Raw genomic sequence first — 14,072 nt, forward strand, 5'->3', positions numbered from 1 at the left:
AATCATAGTTATGAAGTAGCAACAAAATTTTATAGTTGTGGGGGGTCACCACAACCTGAGGAACTGTGTTAAAGGGTCACAGCATTAGGAAGGTTGAGAACCACTGCCTTAGAATAACTGTTTTTGGCGGCGTACAACATTTGATAAATGCAGGGATGGGGAGGTCAGAGAAGTAGCATTGCCTCCGCTCAGTGTCAAAATAAACTGCATCTAGGTGCAGGCAGAATGCCGCTAGGAAATCAAGATAGGCCAATTTACTACCATGATTCAGCATGTTTCTTGGCTGGCACTCATTTGTCTATCCTCTCGGAGTCAGGCTGTCATAAAGTATAAACCGTATAATTATGCTCGCCCACTGCCTTGCTCTTCCCGATAGCTTCTTACTAACAGTGATCACTTATCCACTGAGAAGACCTGGGGAGCAAGTGTAGCCGTGGCTTACTCCTGCACACTTAACTCTTCACCTCTGCGTTTTAGCATCAATGGTAGCTGGCAGTCTGAAGTGGAAAATGAAGAAGGTAACTAGGTATCTTGGTTAATTCTCTGTTGCTGTGATAAAATACCACGACCAAAAGCAATGTAAGGAAGAAATGTGTATTTTGGTTCACAGTTCAAGGACACAGTTCATCAGATCAGGGGAGTCAAGGCTTCCCAAAATCCATTGATCTCTGCATTGTGTCTAGTTGCAGTCTCCTGTGGGGCTCTCCATTTGCTACAGGAGAGGCTTCTGATGAGGGTTGGTAGCAATGCTTCTCTATGAGTATATAAGGATATGATTTAGAATGTAGTAAGGAATTATGTTGGTCTAGCAAGGCTTTTCTAAGATTGATGACCTCACTAGCTATGATAAGAAGGCTAGATTTCTGGCATCAGGCATGATTTCCTTTCTGTAGAATGGGTCTTAACTATGATTAAACAGCTGTTGGCTACCATCATCGGGTGCATACCACTTATTGCACTTTCAGGGATATCTTGTCATGCTGGTCATTGTTGTGGTTTGTGGGTGTTGCATCAGGGTAGGACTATTCACTGCTTCCCTTCCTTGGCAGCTGATAAAGTATCTTCTGGTAGAAAGCCAGACCATAATAAGGAGGCTTTCAGGTCAGATCCAGCTGGAATCATCCAAGCCAGGGGCTCACTTTATCTAAGGAATCCATCATTGGAAGCTTGTAGGTGGTTGCTGATCCTGTCAAGCTGACACTAGATCCAAGATCCAAGGTTATTCTGGATCTTGAGTTCTGTGGTTCTAGGTTGTATATCACCTTCAGACAGGAGCTTAGAATGTTAATACTTCTTCTCAGCTCCTCTCAAAACCCAGCAGCTTTGGTTTCTCTCCCACCCTTACACACCCTACCCATGTGTAGAGTGACAATCTGTTACCTCTAGCAGCACCCACACAGGCCACCCACATTATGAGAGTAGCAAAAGTCAATCAGAAAACTTGTGGGAAATGAGGCATCCTGATTGCATGCCTTGTCCTCTAGGGTTTGAAAGGCATAGCTCGTACCAAAGCTGCAAAGCTGCATTCCCACGTGTTTACACACACTTCCCACAACACTTCAGCTACTCAGAACCATTATGATAAAGGAAGAGAGTGAAGTTCAAGTCAAGTAATTCATCAAGTCATGAATCTTTAAATGGTGACATTAGGATGTTTCTGTCTAATTTTTGCACCAGTTTTGCTCATGGGAAAAAAAAAAAACTACAGAAGAAAAGGATGCCCAAACATTTTCAGAGCAACAGCGTGGTAGAAACCCCTGAGTTCAGTAAAGCTGAAAAGAAAGGCCAACTCAAGATCTGTCACCCTTGGTGGTACGTTTTTATGGAATAAAGAAATCGCGTAATTGATAATCGGTGTTGACCAGCCAAAACCCTGGTTATAAATTGTGTGGCTGGAGCAATCCTTTGCAATCTTTCTTCTGAACAGATGAATTTGTACCCAACTCTGGTGTAGGCTTTGGTCTCCCATTACCTGCTTTCTATACTGAGTGACAAGCACCACCTGCTGGCCAAGAGAAGCATTTCAATAGTAATATGTTGCTTGATTGCTTGGCCGCTGTTTGACAAATTAACTGGATAATTGTTTTTCTATTTTTTAATATACCGAGGCAATACTTTTAATACTGCTGACCTATGAAATCTCTATGTAATTTAGGAGTTTCTAATCTTCCAGCTTTCACTTCCCTTAGTTTTAACTCACAGCTTAAATTTCTGTATTCCATTGTGTAACAAGGATGACTCTGCACATAGAATTTAGTTTTAGTTACATTTGATTCAGGTTTTTGGGGGACAGCATTAAAATACCCTCAGTCATTAAAAGATGAGTCACAGTTTCATATTCTAAACTTACCTACTATGTTTTACTTAAAAATTATCATTTATTTTTATTTTATGTATTTGTGGGGTTTATCTGCATGTATCTGCATAACTTGAATTTGGTGCTCAGTGGAGGCCAGAAGAAGATATCGGATCCTGCCGTGTGGATGCTGGGAATTTGCATGTTTGTACAGTGATGTTGTGTTGCTTGGTTATCTTCTAGGCTTCGTGACCAATAGTCATCTTTCAGTTCACAGTCAAGGCTCTCTGTAGCCTGATACAGCTTCCTTGCTAACATCTTTTTTCTCATTTTGCCTGATTCTGCTCTGCATTTTTCATGCGCTTCTCATGTCCACACTGCACTGAGAGCCATTGTTCCCGCCATTCTCCTCTGTAGTGGCCTCTGCCCTTTCTCGAGTCCCTTGTGATCTCAGACTGATGCCAAACCCTGTGTGAAATCTTTGTCCACCCCCCCACCCCCCCCAACCCCCACCCCCCACTCTGTAAAAGCACCTTTTCCCTTTCTGGTCTCCTTGTCCTTGGCATGCCCCTCTTACAGCACACTTTCACCTTCTCCCTGCCATTACAGATACTTACATATCAGATCCATCTCCTTCATCAAAAAAAAAAAAAAAAAGACATCTCATTTACTCTTGTCCACATTCCCAGCAGCACCTAGGACTGGACCTTTGAGTGATAGGTATTTACCAAATTATGTGGAGGACAGAGTGAATAATTTGATATTTTCATTTGGGAAGACTGAGTGGGTCTACACAGGTGAAACTTTCCAACTTCTGCATCATATATTACCAGAGACCAAATTTTTCTTACACTTGGTCAAAGTAGAGTGATGTATACTAAAGTATAGAGTTCACATCTGGATTCCATTTGTCTTGTTTATAGTCTTCCCACCAAATGGACAGTACTGATGGGATTCCATGCCTCTGAAATGGAAAGGCAGCAATATCTTTCTGTTGTTTTGCAGAGTTCGTATGGACACACACACACACACACACACACACACACACACACACACACAAATTGAACTTAAATAATCTGGCAGTTCCCATGTTGGTCTGTAAATGTTGAACAAAGGCAGCTTGAGGAATTTTTAGCTGTGTGTTTGAAGTTAGAATGAAATATCTGAGCAGAACTTTGTGATGGAGAATGTGAACACATTTTCCCATCTAGAATTTAATCTTTTTTAATGTGCCATTATTGTGGAGGATGCTGATTTCAAATGTGTGTTGCTACGGTGACAGATGCCTTAGAAAGTGTATTGATTTATCACGAGTACTTTCCAACCCCCTTACATAAACATCCATGTTCTAAAATTTATGGCACCTAAAGACCCTTGTCTTGCAAGAGGCTGTTATACTCATTGTAGTTGAAATATTTTACTTTATTACTCTGGCTACAAAGAAAGATCTCATTTCTCCGTGGTGTTGCATTACTTTTCCAAGATGGAAAATTAATGATACTTTCACATTTGTAGGCCCTGAGTTCATGCATAATAATGAGAGGTTAGAAGAACTGCTTATGATTAACTTACCCAGAAGCCCCCTGAAGGCAGGTACAGTGGGCTCCCTTTGTCTTGACGTACTTCTCACTGCCCTGCCTGGCACACTGTTGTGCACAGTAGATTGTCATCGGAGGGTGGGCCTCTCTTCTCAACTTGAATTGACCAGTCAAATTAACTTCTTAAAAAGCAGGTGTTAAACCTTCTGTCAGAACAGCAGTTTGTGTTTGCTTAACATACCCAGAGAGACTCAGTAGCTAGAGAGAAGCTAGCGGTCTTGTGTGATGGTATGTGATTCACAAAGCCCAGGATATGCACAACTTCTGGATTCATAAATTACCCAACTTTTTTTTTTTCCCAGGAGGCTGGAACTGAGGCACATTACGTATTGTTGTCTGCTACTGGGCTTTCCAGAAGGGACCAAATAATGGTACTGAAGGCCAAGATGACTTTCAATCCAGAGGGGAATATGTCCCTTGGTGGAGGACAGAAATAGTGTTGACAGCTGCATGCAGGCATGCTGCATTGCATTCCTCTCTGCATGCCAGTCAGTCATTCCTAGCCACATCAATAAGGACGAGAGGAGAGGTGCGGGTGTGTGGCCTGAAATAATTCAATGGGAGACAGCGCTAATTTGGATTCTAATGCATCCGTACCTATTTGATCTCTGCCCGCAAACCCTCTTTAAGCACCTGAACCGTGTGTACCATCGGTTCTCAATTAGTGTGCTGGCTAATCAAGGACTGCCAGAGGCTCCCTGGCATCCTGGATGTGTTCGGAGCCTGTTCCCTGGCTCAGTTACATAAGATGCGGGTATTTGGCCTCCTTCCCAAGGCTCCTCCTTGCGCCTCTCTAGGGGAAGCCCAGGCCTCAGAACCTGCAGCTCTGAGCACAGACTCCTGCGTCCTTCCCTGGGAGCTGGGATCCTGTTTCCCATCTTGTTTGGCTTTAATCTATCTTCTTATACGGAACCTGAATTTACATTTTTAATTCAGCTCAAGGATCTGGATTTTATTACTGTTCTAACTTTGAATTTATTTATTTTTATTTTTTTTTTATTTTTTTTTTTTCGAGACAGGGTTTCTCTGTGTAGCTTTGTGCCTTTCCTGGAACTCACTTGGTAGCCCAGGCTGGCCTCGAACTCACAGAGATCTGCCTGGCTCTGCCTCCCGAGTGCTGGGATTAAAGGCGTGCGCCACCACCGCCCGGCTATTTTTACATATAGTACTACTGGCTTGTTAATCCTTGTTGAATCTTCAACTCCTGTATTTTCATGATCTATCCCAACTCTATAGGCTCAGGAAAACTCAGACTGGATCCCTCTATGGTTCCGTTTCCACGAGGGGCTTTACCCACAGGTGCATTCAGCCCTCTGGCCCATCTTCCCTGACCAGTCCCAGCCTCCTACACGGGGTGTGGAGAGGGGTTGCTGACACTCCTGGGCCTCTAACTGCAGGGATGGATCCAGCTCGTGTGCACAGGAGAAATGGGGAAATCCAGCACTAACAGTGATTTCTGTTTGAGGACTCTGCCAGTTCTAGGCAGATTTGGAAGGCAAGGTGATCACTTGGGCTTTCTTAGTGGCTTTTTCTAGATATTAATTTTTTTGCATATAATATATTTTTCCCTTTCCCTAACTCCTCCCATCTCCCTACCCACCGAACTTCATGTTTTTTCTCTTGAGAGAGAGAAACAAACTACAAGAAACAAACATCAAAACAAACAAAAACTGGAAGACAACAGCAACAATAGCAACAACAACAAAACAAAAACTTCACCCACACAAACAAACATGGAGTCTCTTTTGTGTTTGCTAACTTTTCCTGGGGCATGGGGCCCGTCTTGGAGTACATAGTCAATACCTAGTGACACTCCATGGGAGAAAATGGACTCCTGATGACATACTCCTATACCCCTGGATCAACGCCTTGCTTATCCCTCATCAGAGAAGCTTCTTCTTGAAGTAGATCATAATTAACCCAGAGACCCACAACTGGACAATGCCGAGTGAGAGACTCTGGAGCACTCAGCCCTAAATGGGATATCTTCATCCAACCTTTCTTCTCAAGGCTCAGTGATAAGAAGAGGAAGCAGGAAAGATTGTAAGAGCCGGAGGTGGTGGATGACTCCAAGGAAACAGTGTCACCCAGACACAACAGGGCTGATCCACAAGACCTGCTTAGCAGCTTTTTAAGTAGGGAAAAGAAACAGCAAGCTGTGGTGAGCATTTTGGCCCATCTGGAATACAAGCAAATCTCTCTGAGAGGGAAGCTAAGACCTTAGGAGAGGAGAAGGAAATTAGAAAGACATATGAAAAAAATATTCAATTAGATTTTGCTGCAAAGACATCCTTTCAAATTCAAACACACTCTCCAGAGATTCCACAGTTTGGAGAGGGAAATTTCTTCAAATGCTTACTAATAATAATCAGGCACAAATGAAATTCCAAGGTGTGCTGTTCTCTTCCAGATCTCAAGTTCAGTAAATTAAGTCAGAGAGTCACTGCAGAAACATGAAAGCATTTTTCTCTACACACACACACACACACACACACACACACACACACACACACACACACACACACACACACGAGGCTGGGGTGTACACCAGGTTCACAAAACAAAAGTCTCTTGTTATTGGAGTCTTGGAACCTTCTTTTCAGGCTGTGTCCATCACAAATGTCCAAATGTTCACCTCTTTCTTTCTGCCTTGGGGGTTCCTCTGTTTTCTGCTTCCACAGATAACCCACCTGAGGCAGCTTGTGCTGATTCCATTGTGGCTTGCAAGACCCTGAATTTGTAAGAGAAATGCAGTCATCTTGCTGGTAGAGGTTATGACTACCATTTAAAAATAATTACCCATATTTGTAAGATGTCTATCATTATTCTTTTTTTTTTTTTTGAAATCTGAGAAGATGAGGAGGAGGAAAAGATGCTGTCATTAGGAAATAGGTATTCATTAGGTAACAGAGACAGAATTGGAAGTGGATTAACTATGCCAGCAGAGTTCAGTTTTATAAAAAGTGCAATCAAAGATGGGAAAATGTGTTCTCCAAATTAAAAATGAATACATATGATTTTAAAAGATATTTTAAAATAATAGGGCAACCTGCAGGCTGGTGCTGAAAGCCTATGCTGGTTAGTGGAAAATGCTATTCCTAATTAGAACCAAAGGGCAAACTTCACTTAGTGCATTTAGCCTGTGCTGATGTTTGTAGTGCACCAATTCTATGTCTGTATCTGTTTCTATAGAAGATGCTTCAGAAAGAAAGCTGATATCCCCTACTCTGTCCTAATTCTTTAGCAAATTTCCTCCTCTTTTATTATTTTGCTTTGGCTTTGTCCCTTTAATGCTGTCATTTTGGGTTTTACAAGAAAAATTCTAGATGGGGTCAGGTAGGTTGAGAAGCAGTCAGTGAAATGTAAAGAAATCAAATAAATGTATAGAAAGTTGATAAGGTAGGCTTATACTTACATAATCACACAATGGTTACGTAAGTGTATATGTGGTAAGTTAGTGGCTGGGAGAGATTTGACAATGTTTCTGAACTATTTAAAGAAAGCCAATGAAATGGAAGGACCTTAGCACACAAGAGGTGTGGCTGATGGAGAAAAAAAATCTGGGAGACAGAAGGAAGAATGTGAGGACTAGGGACAGGCTTTAGATCAGAGTTGGAGGATGTATCTGTGTTTTCCTAAGTCAGGGGCAGAGCAGTTAAGGGCCTTCACATACACTAGTAATCTTAATTTTGTCTTCTCTGAAGAGGAATCAGGGCCATCTGATGACAGAGAAGGGCAGGCGTTGTGTTCAGACGCTTTGAAAAGAGTCTTGTGTGCTTAGGAACGAGAGTCAATTAACGACAAGTGAGAGAACTGACCATCCATTGAGAATCACATGTGCTCTTGTGGTATAGTGTAGCTGGAGAATTTTTCTCCAGCTCCCACCGCCAAGTCCCGCCAGTCCCGGAGCCCACTTATAAAATAAACACATAGACTCTTACATTATTCAAACTGCTTGGCCATTAGCTCAGGCCTATCATTGTCTAGCTCTCACTCTTATATTCAGCCCATTTCTATTAATCTTTACTTTGCCACGTGGCTTGTGGCTTACGGGTACTTTACATCTTCCTTGTCTTGGCGGTGGCTCCAGCCGGTCTCCCTTTCCTTCCTCCTTCCTCAATTCTCCTCTCTCCTTGTCCTGCCTATACTTCCTGCCTGGTCACTGGCCAATCAGTGCTTTATTTATATAGAGCGATATCCACAGCAGTATAGAATCAACAGTCTTAGGGGTCTGGAATTTCTAAACTGTTGAACTATTCTGCTCCCCTGTTTTCAGTAGAGAGAATCAACCCTCACTTGGAAAGGGAAATTAAGAAATTCAGAGTTCCTAGTGATCCTAAGGAGAATCATGAGTGACCTGAGGACCCAGGGCTAAGGACCATTAGGAGGGGCGTGTAGGGCAGAGAACAGTCCAGGGGACAGACTTCTCTCAGTAGAGTTAGGGAAGGAAGGACAGTCAAGAGGAGTTTGAGAGAAGAAGGGAGAGCTAACAGGGAAAGATTTTTTTTTTTTTTTTTTTTTTTTTTTTTTTGGTTTTTCGAGACAGGGTTTCTCTGTGTAGCTTTGTGCTTTTCCTGGGACTCACTTGGTAGCCCAGGCTGGCCTCGAACTCACAGAGATCCGCCTGGCTCTGCCTCCCGAGTGCTGGGATTATAGGCGTGCGCCACCACCGCCCGGCTAGGGGAAAGATGTTTTAATTGATAGCCACAGCACTGGAGGAACTCTAGACACAATGAGAGCTATAAATTGTAAGGAAGAGTAAAGAATCTCACAGCTGGGTAGTTTTCAGGGAATGAAACTACTAGTACAAAAAGCTCAAGTTAAGCCCTCCCTAGAATTAGAAAGCAAAGCTATGTGATTAAGATTCAAGAAGGAAGTGAGTAGAACTCAGGTGAATGGGAGGAATGAAGCTCCAAATTCCCAAAGCTGTATCATGCCTTTACTAAAAGACAGGAAATAATAGCCAACTGTGTTCAAGCCTGCTGAGTACAGAACTGAGGGGGGAAGGCATTCCCTTCAGCGAATCCTCCTCCTGTGTGCTCCCAATGATTCACCTTCATTCTATTCCTTAAAGCCAGTACAATGTCTTCTATTGGCTTTTTGATGGCTTCAAAATGTTCTATCTGACCATAATTATTAATGTTTATTTTATTCAAAATGAAATTGGAAATTCTGTCACGCTTTTCTGGGTCTCTTGTCCTTTTGTAAAAACAACTCTGAAGTCAAAACGAAAGAGCAGAATTTATAGGACTCATAAAATGTCCATTTACTCACAATTCTTATTTAGCGATATGGTTAGTAATTCAGTTCCAATCCCATTACAATAAAACTGTATAGCAGAGAATAGTTATCTTTAAGTTATTATTAAAAATGTTGTAAACTCAAATAATGTAATTGAGTCATATATTATAGCCAGGCTAGACTGGGTCCATTTTGCCATATCGGGAATCAGTCTTGTTATAAAGGGTTGCCAGCACCACTGGAAATGAATGTATATGGCACCCTGGAAAGCGCTTGCAAGGTGTGATAGTATCCAGCATGGACAACAGAATCTGTCAAGCTGTGAATTCAGAGTAGACCCCTTACAGTGTTTCAACCATGGAAAGATAGGCAGTACACTTTAGGGCCATCAGTTCACCCTATAATGGACAACCCTCTATTGAGCATCTGTAACACCCTGAACATCACGCTCTGTGCCCCATATAACAGAAACAAGTGTGAAGTCCAGTCTATTGCAGTGCATCATTGATGTGTAACTGTAAGACAGTGTGATACAACCACGTAGAGAGGTAGTATCGTGGATGTGAATGTAGCTGTAAATACACATCATTTCCACTCTTTTCTGGAAGTCCTGGAAAAATAAGGCACACAGAAGACAAAGATATAAACTCCATGCAGCTAGAAGGTATCTTCCAGATATTTCTGGGGTCACTTGGAGGAGTCAAGATGAAGCAGAAGCTTCAAAGGAAGAAAGAGAAAGCAGTTGAAGAGACCCCCGGCAAGATCAAGTCAGAAGGATCAGCATATATACACCTGCAGAGAAGGGCAGATGTGGAGATGGCAAAGCGACGCTAACCATTGTTTCCAATAGTGGGAGGGGCATCTGAGACCCTGCTGGGCAAATGCCAGTTCATGGAAGTAGGTTACGTGGGATGCTCGTGAAAGAACTTAAGAAGTTATGATTGACAAAGCAGTAGTTTTCAGAGGTATGAGAAAAGAGGCTTTGCTTGTGAAAAACTTGCTGGACTCTCACCTTCTACCCTACTTTTCCTGTGGAAACACTAGCTAAGAGCAATCTTGGAAAACCTAACTCATAACTATATTTTTAGAGAATGACCCAATGTAGCTCGTTTTATTTTGTAGCTTTACAACAAGACACATTAAAAAGTAAAAAATCTGTTATCTGCAATGTTGCGTGAGCCAAAAAAGCAGCAAATGGTTCTTCCTTAGAGACCTGGATTTAGCAGCTGGGATGGGTGCTTTCAGAACTGAGACTTGAAGGATGAATGGGACATAGCAGAAAGACAAGAGTAGACAGGACCATTCAGACCAAAGACGTAGCTTGTCTAACAGTATGAAAGGGGGCTGTGTAAATGGGAGAAACATTGAGTGCACAGAGGCACAAGGGTGGCAGAGGGATGGGATGTGGTCAAGAGCAGGGTAGACATCAGGAAACAAATCATAAGCCATGTGAGTGTGTGAGTTTCCATTTACTCAACCTGAGTTGAAAGCCCGTGTGCCAGGCCAGGCACCAGAGATTCAGCAGTGGTGCCGCCTTCCAGGGTGGCGTTTCTCCATCCCGACTGCATATCAGAACCACTTGAAGAAAACTAAAATTACACTGCTAATCTCCACCCCTGTTCGTTAAGTTAGAATTCCATGTGTAAGAATGTAACATTATTTCCACAGGCTTGTTTGAGGATTCTAATAGCCTGTATGCAAATTTGATTGTCATGCTTTTTCCTCATTCTCCATTTTTCTCAATTTTACTTGTATTTTAATTTAGTTTTCTTGAGTGTGTGTATGTGTGGGGATGCCATGGCATGTTTTGGCAGTAGAGGACAACTCTGTGGAATCAATTGTCTTCCTCTACCCTTACATAGGCTCTGAGATCTAACTCCGGTCATCAGGCTTTCTTGGAAAACACCTTTATACACCAAGCCATTTAACCAATATTTTATATTTTATTTCTTTCTGTCTTTTTTGAGGCAGGGTTTCTCTGTGTAACACAGTCCTGGCTGTCCTGGAACTCACTCTGCAGACCAGACTGGTCTCGAACTCACAAAGATCCACCTGCCTCTGCCTCCCGAGTGCTGGGATTAAAGGCATGCACCACCACCGCCCAGCTTATGTTTTATTTATTACATTTATTTTTTATTTATTTAGTTGGAGGAAGAATGCCTTAGTGTGAGTGTGATCAGCTCTGTCCTTCTACTACACGGGTACTGGAAAACTCGGGGGTCACAGGTTTGGTGACAAACACCTTTACCTACTGAGCCCCCTCTCCTCTTCATTTTAGTAAAAAGGGCCTCTAATAGGTGGTGACTTTGACCTCATGCATTTTGAATTTACAAAAGAGTTAAGTGGGGAAATTCACATAGCTTGATCACTAATGGGGAGTAGAGAGGGTTTGTGAGCCAGGAATGTTCAGAGCCTCTAACCTGGGTGTCTGTGCTGATGATCCACCAATGAAGAGAGACCCCAGAGGAAGTGCTGTGAGAATAACAGATTCAGATTCGGAAGGGTGGCATTGAAGGCACCTGCCAAGAGCCATCTGAATCCCAGGACAGTGAGTTCCAGGCCAGGCAGTCAGACCTACATAGTGGGACCCCAACCCAGAACAAAACAGCAGTGGCAACAAAAACAGTAGCTAAAAGCAGCAATGAAAGCATTAGTGTCAAAGGATCTCCCTTCTTAGGGAGAGCACTGGCTCCCCTTCTCAATAGCCTGCCTGGGGATACTGGAAACTTCTGGATGCTGGGCATAAGGCAACATCTCAATGATGAGAGGCATAGTAAAAGGCAGTTAGCCCTCACCCGTTCACTGAATCTCAGCCCAGTGCTCTCAGGATGCCCCTGAGCTCTGTAGGCACAGAGTAAGAGGGTCTCTGGCGAGGAGAGGTGGAAGATTATGTGATGCAAAGGCTGGACCCAGTCAGGATTGGAACAAGTGGTATCCTGAAGTTGCTCATAAGACATTCAATCCGCAGTGCTTACTAAAACGTTGGATGCTTTTACACTACCCAGGTACCATCAGAAGAACATTCTTGCAGCAGAACTAAGTGTTTGTGGGTAAGGAATGTGATCTAGATACTTCATTAGGAAAGGAAGAATACTGAATTTTGTGGTGATATTGTGTTCCCCAATATATTGTGTACCCTAATAAACTTTATCTGGGATCAGAGAACAGAACAGCCACTAGATACAGAGGCCAGAAAATGGTGGCGCACACACCTTTAGTCTTAGCATTCCAGAGGCAGAGATCCGTCTGAATCTCTGTGAGTTCAAAGCCACACTGGAAAAAGCCAGGCATGCTGACACATGCCAGGAAGTGATGGCAGGAAGCAGAAAGGTATATAAGGCGTGAAAACTAGGAACTAGAGCTGGTTAAGCTTTTAGGCTTTTGAGCAGCAGTTCAGCTGAGATCCATTTGGATGAGGACTCAGAGGCTTCCAGTCTAAGGAAACAGGATCAGCTGAGGAATTGGTGAGGCGAGGTGGCTGTGGCTTGTTCTGTTTCTCTGATCTTCCAGCATTCACCCCAATACCTGGTCCTAGATTTGTTTTATTGATAAAACCTTTTAAGATTCATGCTACGGAATTTCTGTAATATGCGACTGAAGATATTTTTCTTTAGTTATTAAATTTGCTTTAATGTTTTCTTTCCTTAGACGTCTCAGTTTATAGCAGTGAGTAGAATCCCTGAGTTCAAGCCCTTCTGCCTTTCTTCAGTACAGAAAGTGAGTAATTAAAATAGGAGCCAGGAGCCAGAGAGATGGCTCAGCTGCTCTTACAGAGGATCCAGGTTCAATTCCCAACAGCCACACAGTGGCTCACAGCCATCTGTAACTCCAGTCTTGGGGGGGGTCTGACACCACCTTTTGGCCTCTGTGGGCATTGTATGCATGTGGTGCACAACGAGCAGGCAACAACACGTACAAACACATAAAATAAAAATAAAAAATTTTCAAATCTCAAAAATTTCAAATAAATACATAAAGTAATATCCAGCCATTTGTATTACATTTCTAACATAAGCTTCATCAGTCACAGAATAAAGCACTAATGATTTTAGCTGACACTCTCTTCTTACTAAACTGATATATATTTATTAGCAAAAACTTTGCAAATAAGACATAAATAATCAAATCAGCCATTACTTTACTGGTTAGATATGATGACAATTCCAATTTTTTAAAGTGCATTTCCCATAGTTTCTATAAGAAAGACAACAGTTTAGTCTATGGGCATATATTTACCTAGAAATACGCTGCATACGTAATTTTTGAGTATGCATGTGCACATGTATGGGTGTGTTTATGTGGGTGTACATGTGTGTGCAGGCATGCTTCCATGAGTGTGTGCATGCTTGTAGACACCAGGGGACAGCTCTAGATGTCTCTTGGGTATCGTCTCCCTTGTTTTTTTGTGTGAAACTGTCCCTCACCTGCTGACTAGGCTAGGCAGACCCATCAGCTAGAAGAAGGGACCCACCAGTCTCCAACTCCCTAAATATGGGGTTATAAGTGTTGTGCCACCGTACCCAACTCTTTTAAGTGGGCTCATGTCCTCGTGGGAAGCACCTTCTTGTTTTTTAAGTTTGCTAAATGTCATAGAATGTTTTATTTTTCAATTTTCCAGTATCTAAGATCTAAAATTTAGGGTCCCACATAGTAACTGAAACCTGTAATTTCAACATTAGTGGGGCAGAGGCAGGAGGAGTGCCATAAGTTCAGGAGGATTGCCATAAGTTCAAAAGTAACCTAGTCTACCAACCTGCAGCCTGCCAGGCAGTGCATGGTGAGGCTTTGGGCATGCCCCCTCTTCATATATGTACTACAACAACATAAGTCAATGTAGAGGACACGTGAATCATTCGAGCATCTTTAAAAAACATAGCTGTGAGGCCCCAGAACTCCTCAGCTATGTTAGATACATAAATATGCGGGAAACTCCACAG

At 42.6% G+C, this 14,072-nt stretch overlaps 1 protein-coding gene across 1 annotated transcript in view; it reads left to right on the forward strand.

Moving 5' to 3' along the window:
• The window catches only part of Morc1 (MORC family CW-type zinc finger 1), a 153,715-nt gene that overhangs the window by 101,765 nt on the left and 37,878 nt on the right, over positions 1 to 14,072 (forward strand). The window contains exon 18 of the mRNA XM_052739763.1: positions 12,784 to 12,852. Coding sequence (XP_052595723.1) covers positions 12,784 to 12,852 — 69 coding nt within the window. The remainder of the gene's footprint in view (positions 1 to 12,783; positions 12,853 to 14,072) is intronic.

Source organism: Peromyscus californicus, unplaced genomic scaffold, assembly GCF_007827085.1.
Source record: "Peromyscus californicus insignis strain IS unplaced genomic scaffold, ASM782708v3 Scaffold_16__1_contigs__length_79575227, whole genome shotgun sequence".
Taxonomy (NCBI): domain Eukaryota; kingdom Metazoa; phylum Chordata; class Mammalia; order Rodentia; family Cricetidae; genus Peromyscus; species Peromyscus californicus.